Source organism: Micropterus dolomieu, linkage group LG23 (assembly GCF_021292245.1).
Source record: "Micropterus dolomieu isolate WLL.071019.BEF.003 ecotype Adirondacks linkage group LG23, ASM2129224v1, whole genome shotgun sequence".
NCBI lineage: Eukaryota > Metazoa > Chordata > Actinopteri > Centrarchiformes > Centrarchidae > Micropterus > Micropterus dolomieu.
The window spans coordinates 21,710,807-21,729,097 of NC_060172.1; the positions used below are offsets into that span (position 1 = coordinate 21,710,807).

The 18,291-nt window shown below is 40.9% G+C and overlaps 2 protein-coding genes across 3 annotated transcripts in view; both read right to left on the reverse strand.

Moving 5' to 3' along the window:
• The window catches only part of ltn1 (listerin E3 ubiquitin protein ligase 1), a 13,889-nt gene extending 3,702 nt beyond the window's left edge, over nt 1–10,187 (reverse strand). Inside the window, exons 1-27 of one of the 2 annotated variants that reach the window (XM_046040402.1) lie at nt 10,041–10,187; nt 9,613–9,816; nt 9,303–9,401; nt 8,818–9,048; nt 8,672–8,724; nt 8,380–8,557; nt 7,677–7,850; nt 7,243–7,433; nt 6,732–6,879; nt 6,383–6,640; nt 5,935–6,246; nt 5,332–5,550; nt 5,146–5,187; nt 4,877–5,045; nt 4,482–4,721; nt 4,247–4,400; nt 3,931–4,081; nt 3,559–3,769; nt 3,316–3,472; nt 2,914–3,027; nt 2,689–2,816; nt 2,456–2,591; nt 2,212–2,356; nt 1,713–1,926; nt 1,370–1,607; nt 1,105–1,182; nt 766–952 (exon numbers count right to left, since the gene is read on the reverse strand). In XM_046040402.1, coding sequence (XP_045896358.1) covers nt 766–952; nt 1,105–1,182; nt 1,370–1,607; nt 1,713–1,926; nt 2,212–2,356; nt 2,456–2,591; nt 2,689–2,816; nt 2,914–3,027; nt 3,316–3,472; nt 3,559–3,769; nt 3,931–4,081; nt 4,247–4,400; nt 4,482–4,721; nt 4,877–5,045; nt 5,146–5,187; nt 5,332–5,550; nt 5,935–6,246; nt 6,383–6,640; nt 6,732–6,879; nt 7,243–7,433; nt 7,677–7,850; nt 8,380–8,557; nt 8,672–8,724; nt 8,818–9,048; nt 9,303–9,401; nt 9,613–9,816; nt 10,041–10,082 — 4,473 coding nt within the window. In that variant the 5' untranslated portion in view covers nt 10,083–10,187. Of the gene's footprint in view, nt 1–765; nt 953–1,104; nt 1,183–1,369; nt 1,608–1,712; nt 1,927–2,211; nt 2,357–2,455; nt 2,592–2,688; nt 2,817–2,913; nt 3,028–3,315; nt 3,473–3,558; nt 3,770–3,930; nt 4,082–4,246; nt 4,401–4,481; nt 4,722–4,876; nt 5,046–5,145; nt 5,188–5,331; nt 5,551–5,934; nt 6,247–6,382; nt 6,641–6,731; nt 6,880–7,242; nt 7,434–7,676; nt 7,851–8,379; nt 8,561–8,671; nt 8,725–8,817; nt 9,049–9,302; nt 9,402–9,612; nt 9,817–10,040 lie in introns of both variants that reach the window. The other variant, XM_046040401.1, reaches the window with a different exon arrangement.
• Nucleotides 10,188–15,241: 5,054 nt separating this feature from the next.
• The window catches only part of tmem135 (transmembrane protein 135), a 7,497-nt gene continuing 4,447 nt past the window's right edge, over nt 15,242–18,291 (reverse strand). The window contains exons 11-15 of the mRNA XM_046039903.1: nt 16,998–17,061; nt 16,791–16,867; nt 16,365–16,463; nt 16,193–16,260; nt 15,242–15,644 (exon numbers count right to left, since the gene is read on the reverse strand). Of these exons, the coding sequence (XP_045895859.1) occupies nt 15,509–15,644; nt 16,193–16,260; nt 16,365–16,463; nt 16,791–16,867; nt 16,998–17,061 (444 nt within the window). The 3' untranslated portion in view covers nt 15,242–15,508. The remainder of the gene's footprint in view (nt 15,645–16,192; nt 16,261–16,364; nt 16,464–16,790; nt 16,868–16,997; nt 17,062–18,291) is intronic.

Consider the following 18,291-nt stretch of genomic DNA (forward strand, 5'->3'; position numbering starts at 1 on the left):
TGGTCCCAGCTCTTTTCAGGTCATTGACCAGCTCCTCCCGTGTAGTTCTGGGCTGATTTCTCACCTTTCTTAGGATCATTGAGACCCCACGAGGTGAGATCTTGCATGGAGCCCCAGTCCGAGGGAGATTGACAGTCATGTTTATCTTCTTCCATTTTCTAATGATTGCTCCAACAGTGGACCTTTTTTCACCAAGCTGCTTGGCAATTTCCCCGTAGCCCTTTCCAGCCTTGTGGAGGTGTAACATTTTGTCTCTAGTGTCTTTGGACAGCTCTTTGGTCTCGGCCATGTTAGTAGTTGGATTCTTACTGATTGTATGGGGTGGACAGGTGTCTTTATGCAGCTAACGACCTCAAACAGGTGCATCTAATTTAGGATAATAAATGGAGTGGAGGTGGACATTTTGAAGGCAGACTAACAGGTCTTTGAGTCAGAATTCTAGCTGATAGACAGGTGTTCAAATACTTATTTGCAGCTGTATCATACAAATAAATAGTTAAAAAATCATACATTGTGATTTCTGGATTTTTGTTTTTAGATTATGTCTCTCACAGTGGACATGCACCTACGATGACAATTTCAGACCCCACCATGATTTCTAAGTGGGAGAACTTGCAAAATAGCAGGCTGTTCAAATACTTATTTTCCTCACTGTAGATGTATTTGCTTGTATACACTCTCATACACCCAAACTACAAGGACATCAACATAAAAAAGCAAACATATTGTACCAAATATCTGTGGCCTGGATGTATCATGACTCACATGGGAGGGTGAGGACTTGAAAAAAGTGAGGAGCAGCTTCCAGGCCAGCAAGTACCCCAGGATGCAGGAGTACTCCACACTGAGAGGCTGGACCACCGCAAACTCTCCCACTTGAATCCCTGCCAGTATGCTATCGCACAGTTCCTCACAGGTTGTCAGGATGGCCATCAGAGATGCTGGAGGAGAACTGAACACAAAATAATTAAACAGAATTGTAATCTGAATCTCAAAAATCAAAGTCTAGTACTGTAAGAACTCACGTGACAATACCAAGAAGCTATCAAACTATCACATATAGGTAAAACCCACAGTAATATGATCTCCCCCACACCGACTTACAGACATGGCTCATCTCTGTCATCATCCGACTTGTTGTTGTCACCTTCTCCATCACACTCGGGCAGCTGAGGCATGACCCTGTATTGACAATAAGCAAGTATATTTATTGTTCTTAGTTTAGTATCTTGTGGTGAGCATGAGGCAATCATTCCCAACCTCCTGCAGGGCCCTAAAGATCTCAGAATAGGTGTGACACTTCAAGCAAAACACAGTGCAACCCTTTTAGTTTAAGGAAAGGATACACACTTTCAAACATAATCCTTACTTTTCTAACAAGTGGTAGACAGTGATCTGCAGAGGCCTGGCCTTAAACAGCAGCAGAGGACAGAAAGTGTTGAGGAGCGTCTGGAGGGGTTCTGGTAGGTTTGTATTCTGGTCCGCTATGAACCTTGGAGGCAGGGAGTTCTGTTTTAGTTGCTGCACAGGCACATATGTGAGAGCAACGCCGGCTGACTGCAGTACCGCCAAAGGGAACACAGGGTCATCTGGTTCAGTGAAAGCTTCTGCATTTAGACAACAAACAGAGAGATAACTTTCCCTTAACAGCATGTATACTGCAACGACTGGGGTGAGGCAAAGTGAAATTAAATCCACACACACACACACACCTGTGATCTTGATAGGCAGAGGCAACAACAGGTTGTAGATTCCCTCGACAAAGAAGTCTGTCCATTCACCAGCCAGTTCTGCCGGAAGCTTCTCCTTTTCATCGGGCAAAGATGATGTGAAGAACTGGTTCAGCTTCACTATCAATGCAGCGTTCTCGCACATAAAGAGCTGCACCCATGGGTTCCATAGACTGCTCACATTCTCGCTGGCAGTCTGAGATCAGAAGAAAACAAATAAAGTTAAAGGGACAGAAGATCCAAGCCATAAATAAAGAACTACAGTTGATGAAAATGTATAACCGATAAAACCAAAAATATTACTTTTTTGTTACAGAGGAAGCAAAGTAGAGTTCAACACCGTGACAGGAAGCATTCATCCTGCTCTGGTGTCATGGAAACTGAATCCTGAACCAGCTATTTGAGGCCCTACTCTGTAGCTGACCGTGGCCACTGATCTTAAAGTCACAAAACAACACAATATGTATGCCCTTTGCCTCACCTCCAACCAGGCTAACATAGAGCAGAGCAAGAAGTCCCACTGGCTGCCCCCGAGAACTGTCGGACAGTGAGTTACCAGCCAGGACAGGAAACGCATCATCTCCACAGTAAGGTTCAACTGTTCTGCAGTAGCTGTAGACAGGTCACTGAAGTACAAAGATGTGACAAATGTACATATATACGCAGAAAACAGTCTATCAAGGATGGAAATGGAAATGTTTGCGTGGTTTGCAGAAATGCATTACCTGCCAAAAAGGAACCAGTCGTCCTTGCTGTTCCTCCACTCCATCACGGTGGCCAGGATAGCCTGCACAACCTCCTCCTCTACTTGTGTGTTGGCTTTTAGACAGCACAGCAGCACCGCCAAACACCCATACACATCTGTGACACATAGAAATACAAAATTATCATTTGTTTTGTTCATTTATAAAAATGGATTTATAATTATGTATGTGTGTGTTTGTGTGTGTACTCTCACTGTCATTCTCCTGCCAGTTGATTATTCCGGCAGTAGCCAGAGTGATGAGAGCGTCTCTGTCTTGTTTGGTCATGGTGGGGCAGAGCACCTGCAGCGTGCTCAGTTTACTTGGAGACACTGGAAACAAACTGATCAAACACAGACAATATTCATTATATGACACAGCGGTAAGAGAGGTCATATAACAGCTTTGAATGAGACATTAAAAAGTTCAGATTAACAAACCTGTCTGCACTGCCGTAAAGCTTCCTCACGGTTGCACTGCCAGTGGCTGCCAATTTGTTGGTGTGGATGTAGTTTTCTAGAGTTAGAGACCATAGACCTCCATCCTCCACTGACCTACAGGGTAACAATACAATACACACAGTATAATGGATATTGTTTTAAATAATTGCCATAACATAAACATGTGCATAAAAATCAGTGCTGATGACTTGTCGTCTTCTTTCTTCAGAAGCCGATACATTTATTACATTTCTTAAAAGCTACTTTTATTGACAGCCGATAATGTTTAGACTGAAAGCTCTGTTGTTGTAGAAAATCATTACATGTGTTGATCTTATGTGGGTTTGTTTCCGTTTACTCTGCTGAGTGCTAAATTAACTGTAAAATTAGAGTGTAGCTCACCTTGAGTAGAGTGTCTTCAACAGATCTTTCATTGGAACATGGCTGTGGAGTCCATCTGACAGCCCCCAGTCAGTCAGCAGGCTGTGATAGGCAGACACTATTGTAGGGCTGTACTCTACCTCCTTACACCACTGCAGTGCGTACAACAGTTCTGAAACTGTCAAAGAAGAAACAGATTGACATATACATGTATGACATGTCACGGAGAAATATAGTTGATGTTCTTTGTGTATGTGCGTGTACCTGTGTACTTAAGGTTTGGCAGGTGTGAAGGATATTCTGCCTCCTTTTGGTCATGAACTATGACTGCAACCGTCCGAGTCACCCTTCCTAACAGGGCACAGGCACATAGGTGGGCTGGCAGCCACGTTGACACCCTAAACTTCCAGATGTCCATGGAGGGTTTTTCACAAATCCCTCTGTGACGGCTGGCCAGTAAGGGAGTTTTGACCCACTGCAGAGGGCAGAACAAAGGGCAACTCATGAATGTCAAGTGTTTTGTGTGGAGGATTTAATAAAAGCAGAAATCTTCCATAGCAAGTTCTCAATAACCAATGTGTGCTAGTGCCTGAATTTGTTATTATTATGAAAAGGATGATAGATTGGCCAGCTCACCTGAGGAGGTAAGGCTTGTCTGATTCTTGTCCATTCTGTCTGGCTTGGTGTCAATAGGGAAAAGAACTGGACGAGGAAGGGGGAGTCCTGATCGCAGTCAGAGATGATTGTCTCCACTAGGCTCTCTACAGCCAGAACTAGAACCTGCAAACTAAAGTATAACACCAAGAAGAGATAGCTCCAAGTATAACGAAGACTTCACACAGATTCTTAGGTTATGGTTGCACTGTTTCATACACATTGAACAGGCCTAAATTAGGGGAAGGACTACTGACAAACCCACCCAGGTTTCTAAAAATTACAAGTGATTTGTTACCTTTTAATGTCCATAGAGACGGTGAGTAGTTGGTTTGTCACCCAAAGGGCTGCACTGTGCAGGAAACCACCTTCCTTGACCTCATCTTCAGAGTGTTGGACCAATGACTGGACCCCAGCTATACACACTTTCCTCAGCTTATCTAAAAGTGAGTCTTTCAAAGCGATATCAACAAAAATTTGTCATTTAGCTTACCTAACAAGAATATAAGTTTGTGCAATGTGTGAGTACCTACCAGACAGGTGAGTGTGGGTTTGATCCTGGGCGGTGAGCTGGAAGACCGTGAGCAAGAGTTCCTCAGCAGAGAGTAGCAGAAGACAGTCTTGTACAGAAGAAAAGAATGTGGAGGCCACATCACAGATGAAGGAGATGAGTGGCTCCATGTTGCCTGCATCAGACAGACTCTTGGTCTCAGACAGAGTGGCGTGGAGCTTCTCTAAGATCTTCTCCATGTACACCTCCCCTATCAGAGGCTCTGTACAGGTAAACACACAAACGGATGATTATATAGATTAGATACTGATCCACAGAAGATATTTTCTATTTACTGACAAAAATGACAACCACTGTAAAAAAAAAAATATATATTTTTTTAAATTTTAATTAAAAGGTGTGTGTGTTTGTGTTTACCATTGTTGTGGTGCTGAGAGAGGACGATACTGATAAGCATCCAACTGGTACTGGAAGAGCTGTGTCCCACCTTGCACAGTTCCTCAGTCAATCCCAGGAGTTGCTCGCCCAGAACTGAACCTTTCAGCCAATCTCTACAGCTCTTAAGAGTCTCAGGATCTACACATGCCTGACAGGACGGACAGCAGAGTGGCACAGACATTTATCACGGTGTAAAATTGATGGATAGGTAGATAGCACACATTGATAAAGGTCTGAATATTACTTACCCTCTGTATAATTTGCAGGACAATTCCCCAGTGTAAGTCCATCTAGAAAGCAAAGAGCAGAGCATGAACGTCAGTAAAGAAACAACAGCAAAATTAAGAGTTGAACGCTACGAGAAGAGAGGGATCATCACACTGCACATAAGAAACGTGAGTCAACATCAGGTCATATGTTCTGACATCTGTTACCGTGGTGATGTGGTTGAGGATGCGGGTGGTCTCCTGCCAGCTGCAGCAGTAGAGGGAGCTGAAGACCATCTCCACCAGGTGCTCAGTGTCTCTGCGGCCCTTCTCGGACAGCCACACAACCACCCGCTCCAGCAGGAACTGCATTGCTGGATTTTTTATATTCAACTCGTCCCTCTGCTCACCGTCCTTACTTATTTTTTCATCCAATTCGACCAATGTCTAAGACAGGCAAAGTTTAAGGAAAAAGTCAACTGCATTAAGGAATTGAAAGTAAAAGTTAATCCTTTGCATTATTTAATCCAAATGGCCTTACCACTGTTATCACGCCAATGAAGCTAATTCATTGAAAACTGCAAATACAATTACTGGCAGCAATTTTTCAAAGTGTTGTGTATCACAAGATTTTATACTCATCCCTTTTAATTGTACATATTTTTCACAGATTTGGCCATTACAAAGACAAATTAAATTCATGGTTCGTAAAAATCCTGTAGATTCGCTGACCAGAAATGCTTAAACTCACAGAACACCTTACAAACATAGACACGACTGACCTTGAAATTCACTATCATCTGTATTCTGACATAAATAAATAGGACTTACACTGAAGACCCTCTGTGTGTGGAAAGACCGCAGGAGAAGGGAGAGGAAAACAAGATGTCTCTCAGAGTTATTCTCATTCACATGCACCAGGCACAGTTGCGCCAGCTGGCACACTACATCCTCAAAATGCTGGGTCTGAGGGGACCCAAATGCCTTCTCGTTCACAAGCTCCGACATTGTCTGCACAGGCTTATCAACACCATCTCCCTCAACTTCAGTTTTCTCATTGTCCTCCGGTTTAGAGAAACAGATATTGACAGATTTCTTCTTCTGGATGTGCTTCCTTTTTATTCTCTCGGGGTAACGCATTACCTGCAGACATAGAAGAAAGGTAGAATAGATTATTTTAGGCATAAGGTTTTCTGTTTCACTTTGGCCACTTTTTAAGACATAAATGGCTCCAACAGCCATATTGATCTGCTGTGTCATTCCCTCAAACTAAACTCACTTGCAGCAAGGTGGCTATCCCTTCCAACGCCTGTGGATCTGCTTCCTCATTGTCGACACAACGCACGAACAAAAGACCAAGCCCCTCCCAGAAGTCTGCCAGGAGCCCTTGAAAGACATCCTTGCTGTCATTTGCTTCTCCATTACTACGTAAACTTGCCCTCTTCTCCCAGGAAACAAGCATTTCAGTGACCAAAAGGAAAAGAGGACCATTCTGAAGGGAGGGATTTCCGAGAGCCTTTTCTAGTAGTGGTAGAAGCTACAAAAACACAAACAACAAAACAATGTAAGGTAGGGAATGAAGTACATCCGACATAATGGGACAAGAATGTGCAACTGTGTGATCCCACCTGCTGTGAAATAAGCATGGTCCGTATTTTTTTGTGACCCTGCTCTTCTTCTGTATTGTGCACTATGCAGTACCTCAAGCACTCAACAGCAGAAGTCACTATAACCGCACTTTCCGATGGGCTTGTCACTGCACGCTCACTAGACAGACTGAGACAAACACAAAGTAACTTAAAAATAGTTTGACACAGGAATTCCGATTTATAAGTTATAAAATTAGCAATAAATGTATAATTTTGTATCAATATATCTAAACGTGTGGTACATTTATGCAAAATCAAATCAAATTACTGCTCAGTGCAATCAACTGTTATGCATTACATCAGGAAATATTCCTCAAACAAATACTTGAAATTACTGGTTTTCTGAGATAAAAAAAAAATAAACAATGATAGCAGTATATTCTAAAATGATAATATAAGCATATTGTCAAAATATGGTTCCCCTAAAATCCAACGATAACATTACCACCCAACCCACGCGTACATAAACTCACACACAGAAACAAATTACCCTTGAATGACTGAAGTGAAGAAGGTGGTGTAGAAGTCCACTGTCGGATCGGTCACCTCCTGGGGCAGCTTGCTGAGGAGCGGCATTAGATTAGGGTGGAGTGCTTTAGCCATGCCTTTGCCACCCTCTTTTAGCAGAACCCAAAGTTTAGGTAAGAAGCCCTTCTTGGCATTCACATGTGTCCAGCAATCCTGAAATAGCAAATGGAAAATCTAAGATTAGATGCTAACTTAACTATAAGTTGGTACAACATGAAACACATCTACATTGGTATATAAACATTTGTGAGTGCTGGGTAATATAGCCTCTCCTAGCACTAGCTATTAAATCTACTGTAATAACATAGAGGGTAGGCAACATTACAGAACACCTAACAATATAATGGTATTAACATTATTGTATATGTGAGATCATCGTTTATAACACAAGCTTACAGGGATTGTGGACACAACGTGGAGAACAGCCTCCCACACAGGAGGCAGCACCAACGGATCTGTGTCTTCAATGCTGAGGAGGACGGCTGGGCAGAGCCGTGCTGCTTCAGACCGGACCAGTTCTGGAGTGAACTCACACAGAGCACACATCATCTCGAAAAAGGCCCCTCGTACCTAAGAGGGGGAGGCGAATACTAATTAGACAAATATCTTCTTCACAACAGGTTATTGTGTGTATATTAGGTGGCATTTGCCAGCACAAACAGATATAATTTAACATCTCACGTAGTTTTATCATTTTATGTATAGTCAACTCAAGTGTAGGTATGGGACAGATTGGTTAACAAAATTTAAACTAAAATGAAGAATTAGTTCACTTAATGGTAAAACAGTTTTCTCTTTAACATTTTGCCATTACATCTAACATAGAAATGTAGCAACAGTAACAGGAGATAAATTCCATGAATCCAAAGAAAAATTCAGATACTTTATCAAACTTTACTCAAAAACCCACTCAAGATTTTATGATTTATAATATATGAAATTCAAGGGGAAGAATAAACCTTCAGTAGCTTATTTTAGTTGAGTGAAAGTTGAGTGCATTATGTTCCAGTATCAGATGAATTAGTTCATGAATTAGATGCATACGCATTCCAACATCTGTTGTTAGCAGAGCAGTCCTACTCCTATTCAATGCCATTACCTGTGGTGTCTTGTGTTTGCTGTACTTCCAGAACTTCCCGGAGTTCACAAGATGTGCTAGTCTTTGCTCCAGGGCCCTCCTGTCATCCTGGAGCAGCAGGAAGAGCAGTCTCTTCACCCCCAGCAGAGAACTGGTCAGCATGCGCACATATTTGGCTTCTCGCTCCTCCTCTGTCACACTTCTAGAGAACAGGGGGAACCCGTGACTCTGAGAGAATATACTATCATTGTGCTGCCGTGAATAGTGAGAGGAATTCACACAGAGGCTATATTGATTTAAACTGTTAACTTACTGTGTATCGCTCAGTGTGTCTGCCGTTTCCTTCAACAAAATATCTTGAAGTACCTGCAATATTAAAAAAATAACTATTTGTTACATTTAGCTCAGTACATTACAGCGCAAGTCCCCTTGTCCGCTCCAAAAGCCACTATAACTCACGTTAAGGATCTCATCCTTGCAGAAGCTCAGAGCCTCAGGCTGCTTGGTGGGTGAGAAAGCGGCCTGGAAGGCCTGACACGCAGCAGAGGCTGCCGGTGTGTAAGTGTCACACTGGGACAGAATCCAGTGGCCCATCAAGCTCTTCAGAAAGGGGGCCAAGCTGCGACGCACTTTCAGCACCAGCTGCTCAAAGGCCTGCTGGGTGGCCTCCCTGATCCGGCGATCATGGTCCTGATAGACATTAACGACAAAGACACAATTCCTCACACAATTGCACTCACACACATTAAAGTCCAGTGTCTTCCTTAATATGACCCCATCCCCATCATTAACTGAATTCTTTCATTTGCTAGGGTAGGATGGGACTGATCAAATATCTATAATGATAGACTGTGTAATTATGCACTATTTCCAGAATGTTAAAAGTAATGTGACACAGGTAAACAAAGGGCATTTCATGATTGTGTGGTGAATGACCAGCTCACCACTGATATCTTGCAGTAAATCCTGGGCCAGTACGGCAGCACCCCTTTAACCTCTTCAGCATCCCGTTCCTGACACATGGACCCAAAGTCCTGCACAGCCTGACAAGAGTACACAGCATCAAGACACACACCTGGACCTGGAAAACACTCTGGGGTGACTTCAACACACCAGATGAGATAGCTTTTCATGTTTCATGAACACTGTGTTTTATGTTATTTAAAGGTTGTAACATAGATGTTTTATATATTTGCATGGTACCTGTGTGTGGCTGCACAGAAGACCGTGCAGTTAGCTGACGTTTAAACTCACTTTCAGTCTGGTGACAACATCCCTCTTCGAGAGTTTCCTGAGCACCAGTCTGAAATCAGCATCAACCAGGTTGTCTATGTCCTCCGCGCCGTGGACAGCTGGGACGTAACTCAGCTCCGTGACCGTTGAGTCGAAGCCCACAAACCCCGGGATGACACCTCCCTCCCGGGTCAGTACCTCAGCAGCTCGACCGCTACTGGACGGCTGGTAGCGGGAGAGAAACGCGCGGTTATAGAAAATCTCATAAAAGCAGTGACGTTAGCCCAGACAGACACGTCGTGGTTATGAAAGAGTTGGGACAACACAGCCACACGTAAGTTAGCGTTAGCGTTAACTGTTAACATGAAGTTTACATTAGCTTGTGGTCGGCTTGTTGCTAGCAGTCTTACTTTAACCTTGTACGTTACGTTACAGAAAGTGATACTTACCCGAACATTTCCTTTAGTTCGCTGTTTATTCTTACCCCCCATGAATACGCATTAATCGTAAAAGTATTCGTTTCCTAGAGTAACTTTGTAGTTTCTAGCGTTGGTAGTGTGAAATGAGACAGAGCAAAAGCCACTTGTGTTGGGGAACTGAAGACTTCCTGTCTAAAATTTCAAAATAAAGCCTCACGAATTTGAATATACTGTGTCAGTATTTAGTAAAAGGGGTAAAAGGGTTTTTAAAAAGTCCACCATACCGTACAGTGGTGACATTTTGTAACAACTGCAGTGGTGGACGAAGTATTCAGATCCTTTATTGAAAGTACTAATAAACTGTTAAATTACTCTGTTAAAAGTTCTGCATTGAAAATGTTACTTAAGTAAAAGTATGTAAGTATATTCAGGAAAATGTATTTAAAGTATTAAAAGTAGGCTATTTTTACTGTTACGCTTTTTTCTGCTGCAGTTGTTGAGCTGGAGCACATTTTGAACTATTTTGTATTGGACTGCAACTAACAATTATTTTGCTTATTATTATAATATTAATTATTATTTTCTCCATTAATCGATTCATTGTTCTGATAATAGTGAGAAATGCCAACACTGTTACCCAGAGCCCAAAGTTTGTTTTTTTTCCCACCAATAGTCCAAAGCTCAACATTATTAACAAAACATTCAAATAATTAAAAGGAAAAGTAGCAAATCTGACTCTCAACTGACTTATCATTTCACCTGTACTTGTATAGACTGTTGGGTAGTTTTATAACAAAACATCATATTTTTTAAACTCTTAATATGTCTTTTGTGTAAAAATCTTAATTGTAAAGTAACTATTAAAGCTGTTTAAAATAATGTAGTGAAGGAAAAAGATATCTATATGATATGATAGCTCACTCTGAAATGTAGTGGTGTAGAAGTATAAAGTGTCGTGAAAAGAAAATTGTAAGTAAAGTATCCTACAGGTACCTGAAATTTGTACAGTACTTGAGTAAATGTACTTACCGGTAGTCACTGTCCCCAACTCTTTAAAGTTTTCACTATATTTACCTTGGGTAGAAAACAGTTCACAATGAAAACTGTAAACTTAAGGTCTGTGGATTATCCAGAATAAACAGGACCAAAAGGAGTTCCTGATTCGTCTGAGTCATGGTTTCTGTGGTGCACTGTAAAATTGCACAGAAGCATAAAATATATGTTCTTTATTATTTCAGTACACACGCATACAATTCCCCGTGTATTCTGATGTATTTTCTTTGTGGTCGTGAAACGCTTTTACATTGAGTGGGATATCATGAAACAGAAGTGCTTACGCGTGCCTACTTGACACAGACATACTTACTTCCGTTGTGGACTTCTTCGTGTGCATTTGAAGTAAACTGAAAGCATGGTGCACTCATCGCTGCCCTCCATAAACATATCGCAGACACCGTAGCCTTGTAAATAATAGAAAAAAGATTTCATGCTCATGTGTTGTCCCGAGGGTGATGGAAGACGAAAGCTCCTCTGGAGAGAATAGATTTAGTCAGTTAGTTAATAAATTTCATAGCTGTGTTGCTGCCCATTAGATTTCTTGTGTACAAGTGGGAATATTGGCCTCACGGTGGCACTAGAGAGACCAGGGGTCTTTTATTAAAAAAACAGCTTTTTTAGCCCTGCTGACATTACCAGAGACATTTTAGAGGACTTTGACATTACACAGCAAAATTCATGGAAATCTGCACACTAATTCTGCATACCTTGTGTACAAAGTAAAAATTTGACCTCTACAAAAAAAATATCGTTCATGGGCTGTGCAAAAGAAAAATGAGTCCTCCTTATTGGTAGTATTAGCTTACTAAGAGCAGTTAATTTCATTGCATTCTGTTCATTTAGGAGTCATCCTCCAAGTGCCATGTGTATCCACAGCAAAGCTCATTGGCTCATTGTTATAATAGTGCGGTTAAGTGAAAGGTTTCCAAAATCATGGAGGATTTTTTTATGGTCATGATCATGTGGGTCCTGAGGACTTTGACATTTCACAAGCTAAGAGAAACCCAGAGAACAGATATGAGTTTTCCCCCCTCCCCAACTTAACGATTAATTATTAACTACCCCTAGGCTGAAAACCTCTGCCTGGACAAAGATCAAAAGCCCAAGGTTTGCTCTTTGGTAACGTTTCTTTGGTTTAAATTTAAAATAAATTTAAAATATGACAAACTCAGGATTGAAATCAATCAATCATCATTAAGAAATATTGTAATATACAACATTTTTATAATTCTACATTATAGTTAGTTAATATCACTTTTTCCCCTAACATGTCATTTAGTCTAAACATGAATTTTGTGCTCCCATTCATTCATTTATATATATATATTTTTACAGTCATTGCTTCTGGTGTGGAGGTCAGGCAGTTCAAATAACTGCAAAAATGTGTAAAAAAAACCCATCTGTTTCAGTCTAGTTAGCTGTAATCATTTCACACCTGGAATGACATGTCAAGAAAACTCCACTTAAAAAACTTAAGATGCAATAGTGTTTTGAGTTGAGCACCAAAATTCTACATGAACCGCAGAGGTTCCCACTGCCCCCATTATTCCATTCACTGCAGAACCAAAGTCACTTAGTTAAAGATTTCAGAGAACATAAAATATTTAAAACTCAAAAGATATTTTAGGCAGACATCCAGCAACAATTAAAAAAAAAACAAAAGCAGATTTAGCTGTGTGCATTTTATTCACAGAAACAGATTCCTTCAAGCAAATACTTCAATGTGGCACGACATTCGTCAGTCAACATTTTAATCAATGTGGTGTAAGCAATAGGCTTCACCTTGGAACTGACAGTAAGTAATAATTAAAAAACAAACAGCCAAAACTTTTTGACTAATTTGAACTGTGTTTGGCCTGTATTAGTGAATATTTAATATATCTTTTCTAACCCAAACACCTCCAGAGCATGAAATGGAAAGAACAGGTTGACTGTAGTAACAACTTTTAAAAATTTGCGCAGAAAATATATTTTTGGGTTTCAGAACTTATAAGGTGTGTAAAGACCATTTGCAAATTCTGACTTCGACTGATTGTATGTATATATTTGCTAATATAATCTCCCTTGCATTTTCATTCAAGCTATTCATCCAGTGCATTGCATTCCAAAGACTTGGCTCTGTAATACATTTGTACATTAAAGGCTAGTTCTAAACTGAGGCTGTTCTCTGATCAAACCCTTTATGACCTTTGAACAACCTGTGCATTAAATAGAGGGTACATGTGTGTTCTGATCTGTTCTGTGTGTTCCAAGTATCTGATTGAAATCATGTGCCAAATCTTGAGGCAGCGCAGGAGTAATGATCATTACTTGTCGCTGCACATTCGTGTTAGTTTGTAGTTACAAGCAGGCCATTAGTGAAATTCAGACATATGCACACAGTATGGGAAACTGTTCCTTCCCGAGCTCTCACTCCACCTTCAACCTCTGACCGAATCATCTCTTCAAGTAGCATAATATATGACTGTTTCTTACACATTCACTTTTGTGTACGCAAGTAAACATGCAAATCTCACCCCGGTTTACTAGTAAAACAATGGATTTATATTTCCTTAGCTGTATTAACTGTCAATTTGTGTGTCTTCAATGTGAAATTGTTTGAATTTTTCCCCACTTAAGTCTTTTCAGCTGATTTATTACCAAACTATTTTGTTTAACCTTCTCCATCTTCCCCACAAAATGAACCTAAAAATTTGGGATGGTCCCTGATAATGTGGGAAAAAAAGCATCTATAAAAAAAACAAAACAACAAAAGACTCATTCTGTTGCAATCATTAATGTCTAGTGTAGTTTAACCAAAACAAAACACCAAAAAGGTAGAGACTTGGGTGGGGTGGGGGAGATACTTATATGCATTTAAACATCAATTAAGTTATGAAAAACAAATCGCCTTACATAACTGGTTAACAATGGTGACTTTCCACCCGCGTTTTACATATTTTTACATCATAGAACATAATCTAAATACATCTCCCATTTACTACAGAACAAATTATTTGATAAGGCTACACAATTAGATATATGTATCTCATAAGTTGCATTTATCATCTTGAAAGAACTTTCAGAAATGATCAGAGTAATCATTTCAGATTCGCTCACCTCTTAAATTTCAAAATCAGGTATCACTCTACCGGTTCCAAAAAGATTAGTTAGTGAGTTTCCTCTGACATGAAAGCAACCATCCAAACTGAGTTTAGGTTTGTGCAAACCTACAGGTAATTTGCTAAATGAATTATGATTAAAAGGATAAAAATAACATTCCATCCAAATTAAATAATTTTATTTTTTTTTCCATCCAGTAAACCAATTTGAGTTTATTTGTGATTTTGGTGAACTGACTGATTTTGGTGATCCATCCCTTGCGGAACAGGTCAGTGTCAAATAAGATGAGAAATCAGATTTTACATCAAAAGAAAGCCGTATTTTACTTGCACTATTAAGGGTTTTTTTGAGACTTAAATTATAAATATACTTCTAAATTTTTCACAAAATGATATGGGGATGAAACGATTCATCAATTAATTTGATTACTAAAAAGTATGGACGCAAATAATTTGCATTTCGCACGGACATTTATTACTGTCGCAATTCGCACTTACGCTGCATGAACACGACGAGATTATGATGCCGCTGTTTGCAAAGTGGAGGAGGTGGAGCCAAGCAAAAGTACTTCTTACCTCCAAAATCCACTGACTCCAGCGCGTTAAGGCCGATATGTTTAGATTTTGTAATCAGTGTTTGCATTTTGTGTTTCTACTAGGATTATGTAGGCTATGTAGTTAAATGATTTCTTTTTGTGTCCGTTTTAACCGTGTTTATTGTTGTGTTACGATCGAGACTCCACAGGGTGTTTTATTTTGAAAATTGCCCGGATTCTCTATGCCGTTGTTTGTCTGACTTACTGCCTGGTTCGATCTTCTGTGTGCTGCTTGCATCAAAAATAGATGTGGTTTCTCTGTGGAGTGGAGATCCGCTTCTGGGACGCGCTGCGCCCGCGTCTGGTGGACTCAAAAGCATTGACTATAATGGCCGCGAGTAGCTCCGCCAACCGCGGCGCAGCCGTAACACACCGTAGCCAGAGTCAGTGGATTTTAGGGGTTAAAACGATACATCGAGGACTCTCTGAAATAATCTGTAGAAGCTTCGAGTACTAAAATCATAGTTAGCTGCAGCCCTAAAATTATGCATTTCATTTATTTTACCAGTATCCATACAATTCCAATCAGTGAATGTGCTTGTGCAACACCACACTTGACACTCATGAGACCCTGCTTTGGGCATATCTTGGGCTTTACATCCTCCGACGCATTTTCCATCTCATAACCTGACATCACCACTTCTAATGTATACCTGTCAAAAATCCTTAAAATTTTCAGAAATAACTGCCAGACTGTCCACGTCCTGTCCTAACCCTAAAGCCCCTCCCCGAGCCTGATCCCAGGTCAGCCGAGTTGGATGTCGGGTCCTGGTGGAAGCACTGTGGTGAAACGAGGGTCCAGTTTAGGCACAAAGCCTTTAAAGTCCCTGGAGGCGTGAGTCCCAAACACATCAAGCAACTGTCGGTTCATCAGAGCAAACCTAGGAGAGGGGGGGAAAAAAAAAAAAAAAAAAAAAATCTCTGTACCACCGTGAAAAAAATCCAACTTTAACAGATTACCTTAACACGAACATAAACAGTCCCACTATAGTTAATATAAAGAGAAAGAATTTGATTAAATTTATATGGGATAGCTACTACCTTACATACGGTCTACTTTAGTTTACTTCTTGCACATTATGAGTTGCAGCCTAATTAATAACTAATGACATTTCTCCACAGTACGTCACAATGTCATCTCTGCAGTTCAGTCATCATCAGGAATATGTTCACTCCAACTTTAAACCTTGTCTAATAATCAGAAAATCTGTATCGTGTTCATAATGGAATTTTAAAGTCAAAGAGAGGTAACAACAACAAAAGCACTGTGCTAAATGAAGTCGCCACTTGTCTCTGAAAAGGATACGCAATTTAAAAATAAAACACTTTAGTAAGGTGCAGTTGGTGTTCTGACCGATTCTCAAAAAAAACCAAAAAAACACAACATTGTTTGACAGCTGACAGATTCCACAGCAGGTTCCATTCATACCTGCCCTTAGTTAACCGCAGCAGGAACTTCCAGTATGAAGGCCTGAGGTTCTGCACTTCCATCACAGTCTGTAACAGTAACAAGTCATACATTATATCCTTACTCAGCAAAACAAAAGACAAAAATGTGTATGAAGCATATTTATGTGAGTAGGCATGCATGCGTTACTTACAGCTTGGAAACAGATAGCAGTGGAGATGGCATATAGGACCGTGTCTGCATGAGGAAAGTAAGGGAACCGTCCGGCCTCAATGCCCTTGAAGTACATGGTCTAAAGAGAGATTATTACTACATGTGCTGTTAATGATAAACTATCCAACACAAATATTCACATTAGCAGACATGTACAATAAAATATTACCATGCAATTTTCTGTTATCTATTTGGTATTTATTGATGCATTAATACTTTACATATTAATACATGCCTTTATTATTTGAGTGGTGAAATTTTACTTTGTGCGATACAGAATAATGTGTGGCTATGCTCGAGCTGAGGGATTTATTTTGGTGTGTATATCTTCTTGAAAATCTTAACACTTGCTTTTTGTGACACAATGTATGAATCTGGCTTCATGCGCACAGAGATTTTATCTTACCTCCACCAGCTTAGTGAAGAGATACATGGATATTGTTGTGCTTTTGTAGAAGAACATTGAGGTACCAGCCAGGAAGCCTTGAAAGATCGGGGGTGGGGGGGGGAGGATTGTGAAAACAGAGTAATCAGCTGAAACATGGCAAAATCTAGAGAAAGACTGCTCTACAATATGAGATCTTTTTTGACAGTTTACATAATCCTATCTTACCGGCTATCAGTGCATGGAGTTCATCGTCAATGTTACGCAGCCAGCGCAGCAAGCAGCTTGTTCCCTGAATGAAAGAAGAAGAAAAATATTATACTCATTAGGTGTGTGTGTGTGTGCGCGTGTGCGTGTGCGTGTGCGTGTGTGTGTGTGTCTCAAATCAAAGTGTGTATATTGTATATGCTTTTTTTCTGTCAACCAAATAAAAAAACATTTCATCAAAATATAATACTCACGTACCACCACAAGAGACACTAACCAATATAAACACTGAAATATGTGAGTAGATGACGTCGAGAATACAAATCAGAGACCGGAGAAAGAAATACACAGCTCATAAAAATAAAGGGAACACTAAAATAACACATCCTAGATCTGAATGAATGAAATCATCTCATTAAATACTCCTTTCTTTACATAGTTGAATGTGCTGACAACAAAATCACACAAAAATTATCAATGGAAATCAAATTTATCAACCCATGGAGGTCTGGATTTGGAGTCACACTCAAAATCAAAGTGGAAAACCACACTACAGGCCGATCCAACTTTGATGTAATGTCCTTAAAACAAGTCAAAATGAGGTTCAGTAGTGTTTGTGGCCTCCACGTGCCTGTATGACCTCCCTACAACGCCTGGGCATGCTCCTGTATGAGGTGGCGGATGGTCTCCTGAGGGATCTCCTCCCAGACCTAGACTAAAGCCTAACCTAACTCCTGGACAGTCTGTGGTACAACGTGGCGTTGGTGGATGGAGCGAGACATGATGTCCCAGATGTGCTCAATTGGATTCAGGTCTGGGGAACGGGCGGGTCAGTCCATAGCATCAATGCCTTCCTCTTGCAGGAACTGCTGACACACTCCAGACACATGAGGTCTAGCATTGTCTTGCATTAGGAGGAACCCAGGGCCAACCGCACCAGCATATGGTCTCACAAGGGGTCTGAGGATCTCATCTCGGTACCTAATGGCAGTCAGGCTACCTCTGGCGAGCACATGGAGGGCTGTGCGGCCCCCCAAAGAAATGCCACCCCACACCATTACTGACCCACCGCCAAACCGGTCATGCTGGAGGATGTTGCAGGCAGCAGAACGTTCTCCACGGCGTCTCCAGACTCTGTCACGTCTGTCACATGTGCTCAGTGTGAACCTGCTTTCATCTGTGAAGAGCACAGGGCGCCAGTGGCGAATTTGCCAGTCTTGGTGTTCTCTGGCAAATGCCAAACGTCCTGCATGGTGTTGGGCTGTAACCACAACCCCCACCTGTGGACGTCGGGCCCTCATAAAACCCTCATGGA